Below are 18,651 nucleotides of genomic sequence, written 5' to 3' on the forward strand. Positions count from 1 at the left end.
GGTCCGTCAGGCATGACCGGCAAGACAATGGCATACCGTCCTGGCTTTGCGGAGCCAGAGGATGGCGTTGCGCCATTGAGCCGTCGCAAAGCCCAGCCCGTTACCAAGGCGCGATAGTCTGACACGGGGTGGTCAAGCTTAACATGAGGTTACTTCGGCCGGTCCTTCAGCGCGATGATGTCGTGCATGTTTTGCTCGTCAAACGGCACGCTCCGTAAGGACATGTCCTCCGTAATAATTTCGTACACTGTAAATATGAGACCCTTGACGTCGTCTCGGTCTTCCCGGTAGCATATTTGGCCAATGGCGGCAGAATTGTCAAAGTCAAAGAGCATAATGCTGTCCGTTTCGGCATCGAGTAGCAGATTGCGGCGTGCAAGGTCTTGATGAGCAATCCTGTACTTGAGGTTGAGCTCATCTACAACATCCATAAGCTGCCGGAGGTGTTTTAGCTTAAACGGCCTGGATGTATTCTTTTCCAAGGTGTCGCCTTTGATGAAACGGCTCGTAAAGCCGACGACGCGGCCTTCGAGTTCGTCCGTGACAACGCGGTCAAAAGTCACAATGTTGGGGTGTTTGGGAAGACGCATCCACAAATACATTTCGTCCCATAACCGATCCTGAAACTGCGAGACAAAATAGTACTTGAAGGCCACCTGTCTAGCTTTAGCATGGATTGGTGATTCGTGTTGCGGTGTTGATTGTCTGCATACCTGTTTCGGCTCTGATGCTCCATTTTCTCGGTAGCACACCAAGTCTACATTGGCACCTAATCTGTCCAGCTCTTCGAGTTGCGACCGGCAAATCGTCGACACACGCGGTGCTAGATGGTGATCGGCGACTGGAAAGTATTCCACGCAACACTCCACGTCATCTTCCGGGCTGGCGGATGTCCTTAAGAGCTGTCCATCAGGTGTTATGAAGAGATGGCAAACATCAGCATCGATCTGGTCGATGTGGTTGTGGAGGTACTCGACGGCGAGCTCCTCGTCGAAGCGGTACTGCTCCACGGTGACACCAAATGTGCGCCGCTGGTCCCAGTCCACGATGTGCCAGGTGGTTTTGCGACCCGGGATGATGTCGCCAGAGGATACAAAATATCGGTCCCGCTGCGAGTCGGTGAGCATTTTGGTCTTTTCTAAGGGGAGGATTGGGTGCTGTCTTGGCAGCAGCTGTTGTCGGTAGGCCGTGCAGTTCTGTTAGCCGCCCGGCCGTAGCTGGAGTATGAAAGCCAGTCCTACAGCGCCAAGCCCAACACTTCGCTCTCGTCGCTAGCGGGTATTTGGAAAACAGACATTTAGATTGCGTCATAAAAAGCATGTAGCCACCGTATTCTCGACGAGCTAGGAATGAATTCCTGCTGCCCGCAGACATCTAGGCCCTTGGTGATGGGCCAACCCACTGTGTATACTATACTGGTGCAACACAACAGCACCCAGTTGGCAATTCTCACCAGTCGTAATCTTTTACAGCTCACGTCTACTGCTGAGATAATGAGTCGCCTATACATGAATTTTAGATACGTCCAAGGCCACGTCGTGTTTGATGAAGTCATGCCAGTCGGGCTTTGTTCTTGTGATGTACAGCAACTTCGTTGGCCAGCCGCAACCTGTACAGCCCTCCTGGCCAATGCCTTTAGCCTCACTCGCAGCAAGATTATAGGCCATGGACTACGGCTTCATCCAATCGGAACAAGGAACGTAACATCCGACGTGCTGCAATAGGATGTGGCACGGTTGTACATGCAGTTCTCGTACAGACATTGCCGTTACCCCCAACCTAGACATTGTTGAGTACACATATATAGCAGATTCATGCCACTGGTACGGGTCCATCTTCCCGACCCAGCCGTATACCTCTTTTTTCTATTTACCTAGAGTAGACCTGCGAAAGCTTTGTTATTGTACAAGCTCGTTTCTCCGCCCGTTTCTTCTCTGTCCGTTTGCTGACTCGGCATGATAGAATGAGCCGCCCAAATTCTGCCCTCATGACTTCGCACCCACAGCCGCAGCTACCGCCGCTGCCCCCGGCGCAGATCAACATCTTCCAGGTTGACGCAGCGCTCAGGACGTGGCGGCGGCTGTTTCTGCAGATACGCGGGCACTGCATCTGCGGGGCGTACGAGATGCGCGGCATATGCGGCCACATTGTCCACGAGGAGACGGTGCTGTGCGGCGATACGCGGACGCGGTCGGGCGAGGCCAAGTGCTGCCATCCGGAGCTGCCCGTCCATCTTACCAAGGGCTATCTCCTCAGGATGGTGTGCGAGGACTGCTACGACGGACCGTGACGGCAGGCACCAAGTTTCGGACAGAGCGAGCTGAGAGACAGGAGATGGGGCGTTGCATGCTGTGCTGCTTCTCGGGAGTCATCAGTGACGATTTCGAAGGGAAAAAAACCTGAGGAGGAGTAGATGAATGCGTTTTGCGGGTATATTCAGTCAGTCTTCTTGCTCGGCTATCTTAGTATTGCAGTCGCCTGCCCGGAAGAGCAGCATGCGCCACGGCCATTGATGCGCACACTGGCAGAGTAGTTAAGAGAGTAGACGAATAAAAAGCACTTTCTGTTTTGTCATCTGTTTTATCTTCTGCTGATGCTTACTGAAGCTGTTGCCATGAAGATGCCAGCTGCAGCCATCCTGTCGCTGGCCTGAGTGGGCCAGGCACCAACCCTGATTGGCCATACGTCGCCACCGTCCAACCGGTCTTTGCGGATTACCATTCCCCGAGTTTCCATTTCTCCATTTCGCCCATCCCCAGAAGCGTTCCTTCGTTCACAGCATCTCCAATCCACGAATACCCTCATCCTTCTCTCTCATCAACCACTCACAACAAACCCATTCACCATGCCTCGTCAACGTTCGACCGCTCGTGCCCCAGCGCGCGCCCCTACTCGCCCGACCGCCGCCGCCCCTGCGCACACGCCCCAGCAGGCCCGTCCCGGCAGCACCATGGCCGCGCCGCCTCAGCAGTACCAGCAGGCTCCTGCGCAGTCGCAGGGCCCCGGCCTCTTCGGCCAGATGGCCAGCACTGCTGCGTAAGTGCTTGTTCTCCCGACACACTCTACTGTACCACGGGGGAGAGCGACGAAGGACCCGGATTTGTCTTTTCCAGAAACCCTTGAACGCCTCTTCGTGGCACACCAAACCCCCGCAAGTAACACGGCAAGCTAACTCATCTCAGTGGTGTCGCTGTCGGCTCGTCCATCGGCCACGCCATTGGCGGTTTCTTCGGCGGCGGCTCGTCGGAGCCCGCGCCCCAACAGCTCCAGGCCCAGCAGCAGCCACAGGAGCAGCTGCAGCAGAACAACAACTGCGCCGGCGCCGTCCAGAGCTTCACCAAGTGCATGGACGACAACGGCGGCAACATGCAGATCTGCAACTGGTACCTCGAGCAGCTCAAGGCCTGCCAGGCCGCCGCTGCCCCCTACTAGACGACTCGCGATGATCTGGGGGTACGAGACCGAACGATGGGAGGAAGAAATCGATTTCCTGAATGCATAGAGACCGAAGCATCGAGCGACACACGACACGAATACATCGATTGATTTGAAGCACGGAAAAGGAAGAAAAGAAGCTCTCGGAAAATAGCAAGAATGGAATGCCGGTCAACATGTGGCAACGCGTCCTTAGCAACAGGGTGTTCATGTACAAAAAGAAATCTGGCATACGCTTGGCACTGATTTTCACAAAACTTGTATAATATTCAAGCAGTCCGCTCCAACTAAGAATACAGTAAGAGAACCCCGAGCTGGGGGTATCATTTCTCATCTTCATCTGGCCTCGGCTCGAAATTCAACTAGAACGTGTTAACAAAATGCAATCTCATCGCACTTCCAGTCGCACTTACCGAGTTACCATTGTAGAGTTGTTGATCGCCCCGTCTGTCATTCGGATTCTGGAATGCTTGGACACGCTGGCTTCGCATAGCGGCCGCCGCATTGGCGGCTTGCTGGCTAGGAGCCTGCGTCTCAGGCTGGGATGCCGCGGCACCAAGGCCAATAAGGCCCGTGAGCCAGGTGAAGACGCCTAGAAGAAAACCAAGAAGCTGCGAGAAGTAACCTTGCGAGGAACCCTGTCCTTCATATGCCGTAGCGAATCGCTGAATCGGGATAAGTAAAAGCGTGGACGACGGAGACAGGCCGAGCTCGCGAAGCGATTTGCCCTCTTCCGTGGTGTCAATGCTCTTGTTAGGGAGCGGCGTGAGAATCTGCTTAAAGTAGTACGGCCCTTTGCCATCAGAGCGCTCCTTGTCAACCCAGGTTCGGATGTCCTTGATACTCTCGGTAGCCTGAAACTTGTTCCTGAGCGTGGATCCGTCGGATAGCCGTACTTGGATAGCAGCGACGACGCCTGCGCTGTTTGAGCTTGCTCTAGACAGAGCCCTGGCTTGCTGCTGCTCCTTTGCCTCCGATTCTGCAGCGTCGCGGTCTTCTTGCCTTTGCTTTTGCCGGTGCGCGGCCAGCTCGCGGCGCGCTGCCTTGTCGTCCTCGATTCGTTTCAAGATCCTGCGGCGCTCGTCGTTTTGCTGCGCCCTTTTCTTCTTGATCAGGTCAGTGGCCTCTCTTTGAGCATCAGTCTGGATTGAGGCGGCAGCCGGTTCCACCACAGCTTTGCCTTTTCCCTTGGCAGCAGTGGCGGCGGCAGCAGCAACCTGCGCCTCTTTAGCCTGACGTGCAGCAGCTTCCCTCTGAGCCTTGGCGGCTCTCTCGGCGAGAACGCGCCGCACATTCTCGGAGCCGTCTGATTCTGGGCTCCCAGAAGGGTGTGAAGATGATTGCGGTGCTGGCGATGCGACGTTGGGCGTGGGGACGGCGGCAGTGGTAGCGGCACCTGCTGCTGGTGTTGACGGCACAGGCGTCGGAGCCGCAGCGCTGCCCGCAGAAAGCGCATTGGCCAGTCGTCGGAGAAGCTCGTCCTTGGTGGTTCCCGAAGCAATGTATTCCTTGAGCTCGCCATGCTTCATGATGACGATGGTTGGTGTTTTGGGCAGTGGGAAGATTTGAGCTAGATAGCTGGCCTCGTTAGAACCCGCCTTGAGGCGTAGGGCAATTGCTTTGGAGGCAATTGAGTCTTTGACCTAGGCGCGATTAATATATTTCGCTATGCCATATCCTTCATGGAAACAAACAGATTCATCTCGGAGATATTCATTTTCCCAGGTTTGGCTCTCGTCGTTGTCATCTATCGTTGGTCAGAGTTGCGTCACTTAGCTGCCTGGCTGCAGAGCGGCCGTCTCATACCTGTTACGAAGCAAAGCAGTAGCTTCTGCTGGCCGACGGCCGTGGATATGCCCTCCTGGATTGTCCCTTGGAAGAACATGATGGCCTTGCTATCTGCGAATGCCGAGACTTCAGTATTCTGCCGATGCGTCGCCCACGACTAGTTGGCGAAGCGAAAGGTGGCGTGATTGGAGAGTGCCGAGAGGGGTAGCAGATCTGGAGCGGAGTGGCAATTCAAAGCGAAGTCCGATAATTAATCGGATACAACGTGATCTTGACTCTTCGTAGCGCTGCACCGCTTTGATGAAGGACCAAATGCGACGTTGTACAATGATGAAGAGGCATAGAGATAGCTGGAAGCTGGAAGCTTGAGCTTGCGTCTGGGCGATCCAACCTGGCACAAGCCACAGTAGCGCCACGCCGCCATGGCTATCGTTTCGGGAGCGGAGGGTAATCATATCGATGCCACATGAGCGAATCAATACGAGAGAATTATCGTAGTTTCTATTCATTTGAGAGATAGAACTGAGTTTATCTCTCATCGACATATCAACTGCGTAAAACTGTAGCTTCATCGTCGCTGGTAGTCCCATATGCCATGATTGTTTGGTGCAGCATCAGGCAAGCATAGCTCAGGCCCCACACCAGCTTTGCTCAAGCCACAACCAGGCACAATGCCATTCCACAAAAGCTCCTCAACCTCAACAAAACAAACAGCCATTCAGAATCGCTACGTTATTGTCCTTCCTTCTTAGCCTGACATAAAGATGAGATTACTCCTTCTCTTTCTCGGTTGGGCTCTCGTCTTTCGTTACTTTCTCCTGCAGAGATGAAGCCGGCCCACGAAGATAGCGCGAAGCTCTCCGCCAGCTCCTCCACCAAGCTCCCCGCCTCTCGCTCCACCAGTGCTGTCCTCTGCCGTTTACACTGCGTCTACGAAATCAACCAACTTGAAATCCGGCAGTACGATGATGAACGACATTTTTGCGCGTCGCATGGATAAAGCCCGAGGTTGTGAATCACTCGCAGTATTGCGTTGCAGATATTAACGCTGTCAACCGGCTACGCCTTCTCAGCCTCGACCAGCAACTTTTCTTTTTGCTGGAATGGCCATGCCCATCGGTTATAGCCCAAGAAGAATAGTGCTAGTCCGCAAAATCGCGCTGAATCTAGACGGCGGCCTCCGGGTGTTGACGCCGTTGGAAGCCTCCCACTTGGATGTACTAGGCAGCCGACATTGAGTGCCATCGCGGACGCTGCAGCCATTTCCAGACGCACTGGCCCGCTTCGCGAACTCAACGCCGCTTGCACTGAGAACTGCTAGCTCCCTTCGTTTCGGTACGTGGCGGCGGCTACTGCGGGTCCTTAGTGAAGGTGTTTATCTAACGCCCTCCATCAATGTATCGTCGACATCCATCATCGATCTCATGCAACCCTCGCCGGAGACGAAATCGTGGCAGATAGCAGATATTGGGCACAGAGAATATGCATTAGACCTAGGCAACTCTAATGATAAATTCTTCACACGATGGAAATTGTCCGCCTTTGTGCTTTGATTGTGTCTCGCGGCGCCACTACTGGGCGAATATCAGAAAGTTAGGGGGCGAGCCGTTCCTGGACCGGTGTTTTATGTTTCCATAGCCGTGACCAGCTGCGCTGGCATCTTTCGCCGCTATCTTACTTGAGTGGCTTCTGGGCATATACACAGTAACTTCAAGCTCTTCATTAGTGTCCTTTCATCGAGTTAAGTCAACAACAGAGCGACTTACAAGGGGAACTGCACGTGAATGTCCGGGTTCTGCATGTCGGCCTTGGCCTGAGCCAGAAACATTTCACTCTCTTCCTTGGACCACCTCATCTTCTCCAGAGGCGTTACGAAGCCTTCCATGAACCACATCATGTTCTGCATCTCCATGGTCGCCAGCTCCTTCTGGTGCGGGTCGGCCGCCCAGTATAGGTTAGACGGCACCGTGGCCAGCTCATTATGCACGTCCAGAAAGCCCAGCTCCCGCATCCACGTCGCGTACTTCTTCGCCTTGTAGCCGTCGCGACCCATGTCCACCAGGAACTGCACGGCCATGTTGCCATAGCGCTCGAGTGTGGTGCCTACGTAGGTGCCGTCGGGGCTGCTGACGCCCAGTGTTTGACCAAACGACCTCGAGCACCAGACAGTGAGAAACACCAAGGGAACAAACAAAGACGCCACGCGTGAAGATGATAGAATTCCACACAGTAAGCGGCTAAGAAGCCTTTGAGAAGCCGTTGGGCAGTGCTGGGGAGTGGTGCGGCACGTCTCATAACGTCGGCCACCCACTTCTCGGCCCTACCCACATCTCGGCGCTGTCAATCCACCCACTTTAACACCAAACCTACATTACTAGAACCGTGTTTTCTCACATAATAATAATTATTATAGGGTTAAATTTTATATATTTTATAATGCCTTATAAATACACTAAGTAGGCCCTTTAAAACGCTATTTAGGATATAATTAGCGGTATAAAACTCTATATAGCTATAATATAGTAAGAGGTGTTATAGTTAATAATATAGGATTAGTTAAGAGGCAGAATATTATATAAAGAGACGTTTAAAAGTATATAAAAGCTTCTATTAATATAAGAAGTAGATTTAAGAGGCTAGATATTAATTTAGGACTCTTTAAGTAACCTGCCTACCTATAAGTAGATCTAGTAGATAGTAGGTAAGTTAGTTAGAGTTAATAGTAATATAAAACCTATTAGTAAGAACTAAATATAAGACTTTATTAAAAGAAACCTAGAAATTAAGACCTTAAAAGGTAAGAGACTTAATTTTAAAAGGGCTAATAGTATCTTAACTTATATTATATAGAGTTTCTTTAAGCTATTAATAATTAATACTATTAATAAGATACTCTTAAATAACTAATATAATATAGATAAGATAGGGCTTATAATAGGTCTTTAAAAGAATAGCTTAGTACTAAGGTTATCCTAAAAGAGAATTACCTTAAAGAAGTAGTCTAGAATATACTATTAGAGTATAATCTTTAAGTATATCTTAGTACTAGGTAAGAGCCTTACTCTACTAATACTATTTAATAGTAAGAGTGTTTAAAAGTAGTAGTTTCTTAAAAAATTAGGCCCCTTTAAAGGCTAGAAGTTTAAAGTAATAGCTTAAAGCTAGACTAATAATAAGATCGCTCTCTATTAGCTATAAGCTATCTTTATTCTAGAAATAAGACCGCCTTTAAGCTAATACTACCTTCTTATTATTAATAGTTATAAAAGCTATTATATAATATAATTTCTATATAAATATTATTATTATAATATATACCTTCTATTCCTACTAGCTTATAGCTCTTATATTTTTTAACCTCTTAATATAGCGGTATTTAGCTTAATTAAAGCCTACTATTATAAGGAGATTAGTAACTAACCTAATAATAATAATTCCTTACCTATTAGAAAAAGGATTTTTCTTAAAAGTTATACTATTACTAAAATAGCTAGTCTATTAAATTAAAATATTTATATTAAGTAGTAAAGGTCTAACTTATAGCTAGTTAATATAATAAAGCTACTTATAAGTAAGTTATTTATTAATCTACTTTTAATAATACTAAAAATGCCTTTTTTAGAACTAAAATTAATACTTATAAAAGCCCTACTAGAGGTTAAAATACCTACTAATATATATAAACTTTAATACCTTCTTTCTAATAATATATATCTTTTAACTAGTTAGTATACCTTATAGCTAATATAATATAAGATTATAAAGTAATTTAATACCTAATAAGTATAGTTACTCTTTTTAAAACGTGAAAATATAAAGCTTTATATAGTAAAAAAGCTATTACTATAAAAATAATAAAAGAAAGTTAATTTTAACCTAAATTCCGCCTTTATTAAAATAATAGACGTTAAAAATATATACTACTAACTTAAAAGGCAACTAATAGGGGTTATATACGATATTCTAATTATTAAAGCTATAAAGTGATTACTTAGTTAATTCTATATATAATAGTGTATTTATTATATTATTATAATTTTATTTAGATTTGTTATATAGTATCTAAGAAGTGGTGTTAAAGACGCGTGTCGCGCCGAGATGTGGGTAGGGCCGAGAAGTGGGTGGCCGACGTTAGCTGCTAGTTCTCCGACACCATGCAGCTCCTCATCGCGGGCACACTTTTTGCCCAATAGCATTGTCGTTCGAAGGGCCACGCCAAACAAGCTGGAACATTCCCTACAAACAAAGAATCCAGCGCCACGACACCTTCTGGAGGTGGTTGGTCTTTTTCTGGGTCCCCTACAGCAGTGCAGTTCAGCTCTTTTGCCGTCCAATGAAGCCTCGACACATTGCGCCGATCATTGCTACAATCACCGGCTACGTGCGGCTGTGTGTTCTCACCTCCTATCATTGTGTCTCTTGTCTGGCTAGGCGCAACGGCGACAGCGGCTGCCTGAGACCGACGGTTCCTTGTAGGTGTGACTTGTCGACGCCGCGAAGGGCATCTCCTACCTCAACGACGATGACTGACCGCATACGGAGGCAAAATGGGAACCGTGAAGAGCTCGGTATTCTGCGTCACGCTCTCCGTTGCGACGCGTTGGAGCTAACGCCTCTGCAAACAGGCACCTCCCTTCTCCATCCGGCTCCTCGGGCAACACGCCGTCGCGTCCCAAGACAATTACGACCAGCTCCTGACGCTGTTGCCTGCGTCGTACCGTAAAAAGTCCGGTGACTTGGTCGCTGCCTGTCAGTATGTTACGGCCTGTGTTGAGGAGGAGCTCGACCTGTAGCGGCTCACCAGTATCTACGGCTGGCTCTGGGTCGCCAGTAGGACGCTGCCGCCGCGTGCGCTGCACCACCAGCTGCTTCTAGGTCGAGAGATCTTTGTCATGGAGCGGATGGACATACCTCTCGTCTGGACGACCGGCCGGATGTTCCTCAAACCGATCCCACGCTTCCTCCTAGAACCAGCCTTCTGGGTGTGATACCTTAGCTGCGGAGGAGAATGCGTATGCCCTCCTGATATGAACGATAACCCCCGCGCTGCTACCGAGACTGAATGTGGGCGTTAAGGGCTTCGCCGACGAGCGCTCGGCTTCCTCTACTCCTACACCGCGCTGCTCTCACACGAGAGCGATTTCCTCATTGCTCAAGACAAGCATCTGCTGCCGCTAGAGGTAACGTGGTGCGGGTGGCGGATCCTCGTCGAGCAGCTGGACACTAAGAAGAAGGCCCTCCGTTACTCTTCCGATTCTATATCCAAACAGTAATAGCACACAAAATTAGCACGTGTGGCACAGAGATGTGCATCGCACCACGCTTTCACTTACCCAGCCCCGCCCTCCATTGCAAGTTTTACAGGAACGCGACCGCCCTTGAGACCGATCCCAAGCCTGGCTAAAAACGCCCTGGAACCTAGAATATATGGTCGCGACACATGGCTAAAGTACTACATCGCCGGGATGCCGCCCAGCATGCCGTCAGTGCTTGCTTCTGCGTTTTGCCAGTATTTTAAGCCGTGCTCTGTGTTGATGAGCCCATCGGGCACCTTTGTCGCTTTGGCTTGTGACATGTCTAGATAAATGTATAACGGTTTTATATTTCAGGTAATAAGATTTGGATAGACCTGTTTACGCATTCACCAAGGACGAGATTGATGTGAATGAAGTATGCAAAATGAGACGAAGTGCGATATGGTGATGGGCCCGACCCACTCCTAAATCGTGGGCAGCTACAGAAGGCATGTTGCCATGGCGGCCGAAATGGTTCAAAATCCCAAATTAAATGTACCATGATATAAACTAGGGATATCCTGTAGCGAAAATTATACTATAGAAAGATAGTCATTGTCAACTGGAACAAGAAGCGTGGTATTCAGAAGCCGCCATTGTCTATTTACAGTGCTGGACTGAAACGTTTCAATCAATTGAAACGAGCTTTTGGTCGTTTCAATGAAACGTTAAAGAAACCTACCATTCCATGTTTCAGTTGTTTCAATAGTTTCAATGGCGTTCTGCAACTAAGCCGAAAGGGATATAAAACAGTGCAGGCTTGTCAATAAATAAAGTCAAATCAAGATTCCTTTCCCATGGATTTGATTTAAGCTCAAAAATGCAAATTTATATACGATTTGACTTCATCGGCACGGATTTGGATTTATTTGCCTATTTGGGTAGCCCCACTCGTCCCCAGTCGCCGCGTTCTCATTGGTCCAAGCGCCTACAGTCTGTAGGGTAGCAAACACCTCGCCAAACATGTTTGCCGATTCGCCAACGACGAAGAGCTAGACGGCACGGTAAGCCGTGCAGAGCTTTTCGCGATGGACGCTATCCCGTTGGTTGAACAAGACGAGGGCAGTGACGCGTTCAATAGCAGAGAGGGAACCGGAGGGGTTATACGACGTGGAGGAGGGCGTGCGCGAAGATCTAGACGAAAGAAGAGTAAGATTCAATTTCATACTTTGATGAAACAACAGAAACAATTGAAACAATTGAAACTGAAACTGAAACGAGGCTCTGTTTCAGTTTCATGGTTTCTGTCCAACACTGTCTATATAATTTAGTAGCTAGATAACCCAGGTATATATAGCTGTAGATGTAAGTTTTAACAAAAAAAGACTGCTGGAAATCTAATCTTCGATGGAAAATTATTTCAAAACATTATTTGGCTCTTTGAAGTTCAAATCTTCGAGGCAAAGCTCTTTCATTTTTGGGGCCAGCTGGCTCCGGTCCGCGTCCGGGGCCTCTAGAGCTAAAAACTGGTTGACCATGGCAAACTGCAGTCCGGTCCTGCCTCTGCCACGAACAAATATACATTGAAAGTTATTTATCTCGTTCTTGGCAAGGAGCGTCCACCGGTCGCCTAAGACAGCCCTAGGGTTGTCGCGGTAGAGCTGTGTAACGATAGCTTATTTACTAAGTCACAGTAGGTCTGTTTCTTAGAGAGTAAGTTAGGCTTAAAGCTATAAGGTAGTACGTTTAAGTAGTATTATAGGCGTTCATTAAGAGTAGAACTCTTAATAGTGAAACTATTACCTAGATTGATTAATAGAGATCTAGACTACCTAGTTACTAGAATACTCCCTTTTTAAGTACTTATCTATCTCTCTATTATATTTCTTAGATTAGTTCTTTAGTAGCTAATCCCTTAATTAGTGTTCCCTACTAATTATCCACTCTACTTAATCTACTAAGTTAGCACTTAGTAGGCTCTACTAATCCTAAATAGTCACGTAACTATATATCCTAATTAGGCGGAGTATAGGTGCCTCTATCTAGGCTGCCTTTATATTACTTTTCATTATTTATAATATAATATTCCTTCCCTATTAGTCTTATCCTTAAGGCTATATATTTCTTTATTCTCTATAAGGTATATTTTTCCCTCTTATATTAATATATACTATTATATCTACTAACTATATAATTAAGCGGTTATATAATATAATTTCTAAGTATTATTTTCTTATTTCTTAGATCTAAAAGTTTAAAATTACTTCTCTTAACATTATACTATATACTCTTTATTATAACACTAGTATAGTAGATTAGTATAAGCTTAATCCTAATAGCTATTTAAAGTGTTATTTATTATATATCTAAAATTTACTTACTTATAATAAGGTACTAGTTAGGTAGTCTTTAGATAGTACCCTTTAGTCTATTAATAAGCTAGAGGATTAGGAGGTAAAGGTAGAGTCTTAGCTTTTACTTACTTAATAGTAAACTCTAGCTACTTAGTAAAAAGTAAGTAAAGTTCTATCTTATTTAGCTTATATCTATAAATATAAATATTTTTTATAAGATTATAATAAGAAGTTATTTAACTAAGGTATTATTAAAGTAAATTATTTAGATTTTATAAATATAGATCTTTTTAATATTAAGTCTTTTAGTTTTTAATAGTTTAAGTTTTAAGTAATAAAAAACGCTTATTCTATTAGGGCTTTAGATATAGTAGACTAGAATATTATTTTCTTAGATAGTTTTTAAATAGCTAGTAATAAGTTTTCTTAATAAAAGAACACTTTTTAAACTATTAAATTAGGTCTAAATAATTTATAAGGTTCTATATTAGTATTTAGGTGTTTTTAGAGTTTAGATATTCTTTTTATTTAATAAGATATTTTTTATTTAGTATTCCTTTATACTTTAAGTACTTTCTTAATTTTATATTTATTATTATTTTCTATAATAATATTTATAGTAATTATAATATTATTTAGTACTTTCTTAAATAGTAAGATATAAAATATAAGATAGAGTTTTATTCTATTAGGTAGTGTAATACTAGATAACACGCTTAATATATACGCGCCACACTACCCTTATATTATAACTATAAAAGCCTAATACCCTATAGTAGGTAGTAGAATTTTTAACCTTTTTTCCCTTAATATAATATGTTTCTAAAATACTATAATTAATTAATTATAAAGCCCTATATTTATAAGTAAAAATTACCCTTTTAGATATTTTCTTTTAACCTATAATAGTAACTTATTATTAAGGCCCCTATAATAATATATAAGACGCGAATTTAACTTATATAGAGTAATTTAACTTAAATTAACTTAATTCTTAAAGATTATAATTAATCACTTAAAGGCGCCTTTTATTATACTAATATTTAATATATAACCCTTATAGGAGTAATACCTTAATATTAGAGTATATAGAATATTTCTATAAGTTAGTATATAGCTTTACTTAGTGTTTATATTCCTAGAATTATAGTAATAGTAGCTATAATAAGATATTATCTATATATATATTATATAATAGTATTTTTAATTAATAGGTACTTACTATTATTATTTTACTATTTAATCTCTAAAAAATAAAATACTAACTTTATAAAGAATTATATATATTTTAGAGATATTAATATACCCTATAATAAGATACCTTATATTAGTATAAAGCTTATATATATCTTAAAGAGGCTCTTTAAAGTGGTATTAATCTATATTATTATATAGTTATTACTCAACCCCTTTAATAAAGAGAAGGGAAGTAATAGGAATTTTAATAATACCTATAAAACTTATTATTTATATAAAGTATAGAAAGAAACTAAAAAAGTGGTAGTACTTTATAAAGTTATTAGATATTTTATATAAGTGTTAGAATTATATAAGTATTAGAGAAAATAGATGTTAGAAATTAAGAGGCTATTTCTATTATACTATTTTTACTACTTAGGTTTATATATACGCCATGCTAAAGTCTAGAAACGACATCGCGAATTTCGTATATAAAGCAAATGCGAGATTTTGGTCTTTTTATTGCTCTTTTTACGGAGCTATTAGCTTTTATAGTTTTTCGCAACCCAACATGGACCTTTTTTAGGAAGAATGTTGGTAAACAGCCGTTGTTCACTACTCGAAATCAGAGCAGCAGCCAATCTAAGGCGATTACCACGCTATATATAACTTTAAAATATAAGTTAAAGTCTAAATAACGCTACGATTAAAGTTTTACAAGTGGTTGTTGCTAACGCGGTAGAGTTGCGGGAATAATAGCTATCTATTATTATAAGCTATACTCTGTCGACGCTCCTAAGAGGCGTGTAAACACGCCCTTATATCTACTACTCTAAGTAAGATTAAGGCATAATGCTGCTAGCATCCCATTATAGTAGAGAAACACTAAAATACGTATTAAGTACAGGCTATATAACTTACACTATTAATATAGCCTAAATACACTTAATAACAGCTTTAGGAAGTATTAATTAAAAATCTTCTTATTTATAATATAATATTTACTACCTAATATACTTTTCTTAGGCTAGTTAAAGAGTCACTTAATAAGTGTAATCTCTAGTAAATACTAGAAATTCCTTTAAAAGCTCAGCCTAGCCTATAAATATAATAATATTATTAGCTATATAAGCTATAAACTAGGCTATAAGCCCATATATCGCGTATCTATCTGTTATATTACAACTATATATATAATAAATAAGGTCTATTATAATTAGTATAAATATAAGAGTTAATATAGTTGAGTAGGTAAGCTTATACGCTATATTTTTATAGGCTAATTTTATTAATACTAAAATACTATATCATTAGGCAAAGTCCCAGACTATTATATAGCCTATTAAGCTAAAGCGTACTACCTAGCTCTCTTACTGAACTTATAGGACATATTTAACTTTTTTTATATAGCAACTAATAAAGCTAGAAATAGCTTCTAATTTATTATAAGTAGCTCTTTTAAGACTATATAAGCACAGTTTGTGTTTATAGGGTACTTAAATAACCTCTATATTCGGCTTATAAAAGCCGCACTAGGAGTCAGGGCTGGCCTAACTAATAGCAGCGGCCTAAAAAGAAGCAAGTAAATACAGTAATTTAGGAGCATCCTCTCTAACATATAACAGCCTAAATATTAGACTTAGTAACTCCTAGTTAATCTTAAGATTAGCGAATAAACTAAGGGCTTTTAGCTACTCGGCGTATTTCCTAACAAGCTATTCGTCTATACTTAGGTCGAACCCTTTATATATGCTAGTATAAAAAAATTGATAGAAACGCAAAAAGACATCTTCTTTAACATCTCTTAACTCAACATACTTCAATAGGTGCCGATTTATGACCAGCAGGTTAAGCGAAGCTAAAACTTCCTATAGAAGTCTAAGGTATATATCTACCTCAGCCCTAGAACTATAAAAGATAAAAACCATATAGCCTTAATATAAAAAGCTGGCGATATAATTAGCAAATAGGCGCGTCTATACAAATATAGATCGTACTATTTTAAATTCTCTAGCCTGACATTCTATAGGCCAAGCTAGGTACTTATAGTGTTATAAGAGCTTAAAGACATAATATCTTATAAGAGGTGTTACTAAGCGAGGTAGCCGGTGTTACTGCATATAAAACTACTCTAACATTTTATTTATTCTTAGCACGTAGCATAATAGATAGAATAACCTAGTAGTGATATTCTATAAACTAAAATCAAGATCTATAACTCCTTCTAGATTTCACTCTTATCCATATATAAATATTAGGATTTCCACTTTAAGATCACAGTTCCGGAAATAGGGATCCTTCGACGTCACGCTGGCACAGCGTTTTCGAGGCTTCGCTTTTTCAAGACCAACTAGAGTAGCATTGATCAATGGTACAGACAAGGCAGGAACGTTTTTTTAGAGGTTGTCACCTGTCATCTTAGTAGTGGGTGCCGCGCGCACTCGGAGCCAATAGGCTTTTTACCACGGAAGCGAGAATGAGAGTTTAGCCCCTGGGCGTATGATAACGGCGGCTGGCTCCGGACTCTGTCTTATTGAGGCACACCTCTTATTCTCATGCGACAGCATATGAAAGGGCATCCACTTTCATACGAAGGCGTATGAACGTAGGAGGCCTCCAATACGCCTTCGCATGAAGGTAGGAGGTGTGCAATATAGAGAGTAGGTCAGAATGGATGCGGACTGGGACCTCCATGTCGCGCAAGGCAGTTGATTGATGAACGATGGGCGGATGCACGCCACAGAGACAGGCGGTGGGGGAGACGACGTGAGTTTGTGCGAAGCGAGGCTTCTGGGAGTGGGTTGTCAATATGCGGACGATTCATGGTAAGCAGTTTGATGGAACTGTTCGATAGTTGTTGGCCAGTGTCGATGAAAATTAGGCTGGTTGGTGAAGAGCTGAGCTTGTTAGATGAGAGATGGTGTTTGCGGAAACACGTTTCAGATGCGGTGAGGCTGCTGAAAGAGCGCTGTAAATGGGCCGCGAAGAATATGACCGGTGGGTTCTACGGGGCACTCACACCATGGTCCGCTGTATTTTAGCAGCTGTCTATTTCTTGTCTCGCTTTTCCTACTTTAGGTGCCTATCCTCTCCCACAACCCCCCACCCAAGTACGTGCCTCTCCTGGCCCGGCTTAAACCGGCATCCTCGTCTGTCCCATCTTCTCCATCCTGGCTCCAGATGCTCCAGAATTTAACCTCATCGCGAGCGCTGCAGTATCATCGTGTACGTCTAGGGCCGATGCAATTCACAATCCAAATCATAATCACCCTCTTTGTACATGCTAGCCTGGGTTAGGGCTGCGCTATTGTTGGGTCCAGCCTCAATGCCAACTCTTCTGGCCAGTCAGCGTGCTCTAGCAACGCTTCCCTCCGCCACCGCCGTCACACGTTTACGTCCGTGCCGCAAGGCTCGCAGGTTGCATGAGTGATGTACATGGCTGACGTGGCGCGGACACTATCCGCCGTCACTGCACGTCGCGACAGGACACGACTTATGGAAATCGAAATTAACAATGTCACTTACCCTGGATCAGGATGCAGATTCAAAAGCGCTCCCCAGATTCGTCAGATTCTTCTGAGTGCCCTAGCTAGTACATACGGCCGTAGGCAGTAGAGAATAGCGCGTCCCGTCTAGTACTTGGTAGTGGTTATTCAGGACCTAAAAAAGGCAGTCGTTGATCCGACAAGTGATGAATCTCCATAGTATCAGGAAGCCCACGAAAGAAACAAACGAGGGAAATTTTGATAGCTGTATCAGAATATGCAAAAAAGATACCACTAATCTACTTGGCAATCTCGGCGTCTGCAAAGTCATATGCCTCCTCGATAGCAGCCCAACCAACACCCAATTTATCTTCCTTGGGAAATAAGTCAAAGGCATGGCCGCACTGGTCGGGGATGCGAATATCCGCTGCAACACCACGCCGGCGCAGAGCCTCAATCGTTCGCTCTGTCATCTGGTATGGAATCCAATCGTCCGCATTACCGTGGACCATAAAGGTCGGCGTTTGGTACTTTCCTTGCGTAATGTGCCAGTAGGGGCTGCACTGGCGAATCTTTTCTACTGGCGGCTTCGGCAGGCTCTTCCAGTCCGTCTTGTCGTTGGGTGCGATGCGAGACTTGTGCGGCAGGCCGCTGACAAGCACAGGTACGGATTGGGCCTTCCAGTTCATGTGCAGTATGAGCCTTGCGCGGTCATCGTTGAGAGTCAGCGATAGAGCAGTGGCCCGCTTGTTGCTCATGGGTGTGTATTCAAGGATCTGGATCACGATTAGTAACATAGAGCTAAAAATTGTAATGGATGTTTCGTACAGGTGAAGGGAGCACGCAATCGAGCTCTCCCCAAATCTCAGTAGGTTCTTCCTCTGCCGCAGCAGGATAGATGGGCTGATCCCAGACTATGCAAAGCTTATTAGTGACGCCTTGCTCGGCAGGGTTATGTTAGATATAGCTTACATTCTGCCTCCAGATCGCTAGGCGAATAGAACGGTAGAATAACGTCTGGGGCCTGGATGCCTCTCGCCGGCGCGGTGTATCCTAGCGTCATTGCCAGTTGCCCGCCGCTAGACCACCCCAGGGCAAGCAGCTTATCGGGTACGATGCGCACTGTTGGTCCAGTCAGCGTCAGATTCGGAAGCGTATTGCGTGCCCATTCCAATG

The 18,651-nt window shown here is 44.3% G+C and overlaps 8 protein-coding genes across 8 annotated transcripts; 4 read left to right on the top strand and 4 right to left on the bottom strand.

Annotated features, from left to right (window-relative positions):
• Positions 1-149: 149 nt before the first annotated feature.
• Positions 150-1,127, bottom strand: LMH87_001998 (uncharacterized protein; the record flags this gene model as incomplete). The annotated part of the gene is made up of 2 exons (XM_056193382.1): positions 150-656; positions 714-1,127. The coding sequence occupies 2 exons, from the start codon at positions 1,125-1,127 to the stop codon at positions 150-152; spliced, it is 921 nt and encodes a 306-aa protein (XP_056050426.1).
• An 836-nt stretch (positions 1,128-1,963) lies between these two features.
• LMH87_001999 (uncharacterized protein) lies at positions 1,964-2,290 on the top strand (the record flags this gene model as incomplete). Its single annotated transcript, XM_056193383.1, has 1 exon — positions 1,964-2,290. The coding sequence occupies one exon, from the start codon at positions 1,964-1,966 to the stop codon at positions 2,288-2,290; it is 327 nt and encodes a 108-aa protein (XP_056050427.1).
• A 555-nt stretch (positions 2,291-2,845) lies between these two features.
• Positions 2,846-3,432, top strand: LMH87_002000 (uncharacterized protein; the record flags this gene model as incomplete). The annotated part of the gene is made up of 2 exons (XM_056193384.1): positions 2,846-3,036; positions 3,183-3,432. 2 exons carry the CDS (start codon positions 2,846-2,848, stop codon positions 3,430-3,432), a joined length of 441 nt encoding a protein of 146 aa, XP_056050428.1.
• Positions 3,433-3,758: 326 nt separating this feature from the next.
• On the bottom strand, positions 3,759-5,732 carry LMH87_002001 (uncharacterized protein; the record flags this gene model as incomplete). The annotated part of the gene is made up of 5 exons (XM_056193385.1): positions 3,759-3,797; positions 3,849-5,078; positions 5,130-5,182; positions 5,242-5,334; positions 5,486-5,732. 5 exons carry the CDS (start codon positions 5,730-5,732, stop codon positions 3,759-3,761), a joined length of 1,662 nt encoding a protein of 553 aa, XP_056050429.1.
• A 1,165-nt stretch (positions 5,733-6,897) lies between these two features.
• On the bottom strand, positions 6,898-7,300 carry LMH87_002002 (uncharacterized protein; the record flags this gene model as incomplete). The annotated part of the gene is made up of 2 exons (XM_056193386.1): positions 6,898-6,931; positions 6,990-7,300. 2 exons carry the CDS (start codon positions 7,298-7,300, stop codon positions 6,898-6,900), a joined length of 345 nt encoding a protein of 114 aa, XP_056050430.1.
• Positions 7,301-9,556: 2,256 nt separating this feature from the next.
• LMH87_002003 (uncharacterized protein) lies at positions 9,557-10,211 on the top strand (the record flags this gene model as incomplete). Its single annotated transcript, XM_056193388.1, has 4 exons — positions 9,557-9,695; positions 9,766-9,791; positions 9,849-9,976; positions 10,028-10,211. 4 exons carry the CDS (start codon positions 9,557-9,559, stop codon positions 10,209-10,211), a joined length of 477 nt encoding a protein of 158 aa, XP_056050431.1.
• A 20-nt stretch (positions 10,212-10,231) lies between these two features.
• Positions 10,232-10,496, top strand: LMH87_002004 (uncharacterized protein; the record flags this gene model as incomplete). Its single annotated transcript, XM_056193389.1, has 2 exons — positions 10,232-10,235; positions 10,300-10,496. 2 exons carry the CDS (start codon positions 10,232-10,234, stop codon positions 10,494-10,496), a joined length of 201 nt encoding a protein of 66 aa, XP_056050432.1.
• A 7,278-nt stretch (positions 10,497-17,774) lies between these two features.
• Positions 17,775-18,538, bottom strand: LMH87_002005 (uncharacterized protein; the record flags this gene model as incomplete). Its single annotated transcript, XM_056193390.1, has 3 exons — positions 17,775-18,251; positions 18,304-18,389; positions 18,448-18,538. The coding sequence occupies 3 exons, from the start codon at positions 18,536-18,538 to the stop codon at positions 17,775-17,777; spliced, it is 654 nt and encodes a 217-aa protein (XP_056050433.1).
• Positions 18,539-18,651: the final 113 nt, after the last annotated feature.

The sequence above is a fragment of the Akanthomyces muscarius genome, chromosome 3, assembly GCF_028009165.1.
Source record: "Akanthomyces muscarius strain Ve6 chromosome 3, whole genome shotgun sequence".
NCBI classification, from domain to species: Eukaryota; Fungi; Ascomycota; class Sordariomycetes; order Hypocreales; family Cordycipitaceae; genus Akanthomyces; species Akanthomyces muscarius.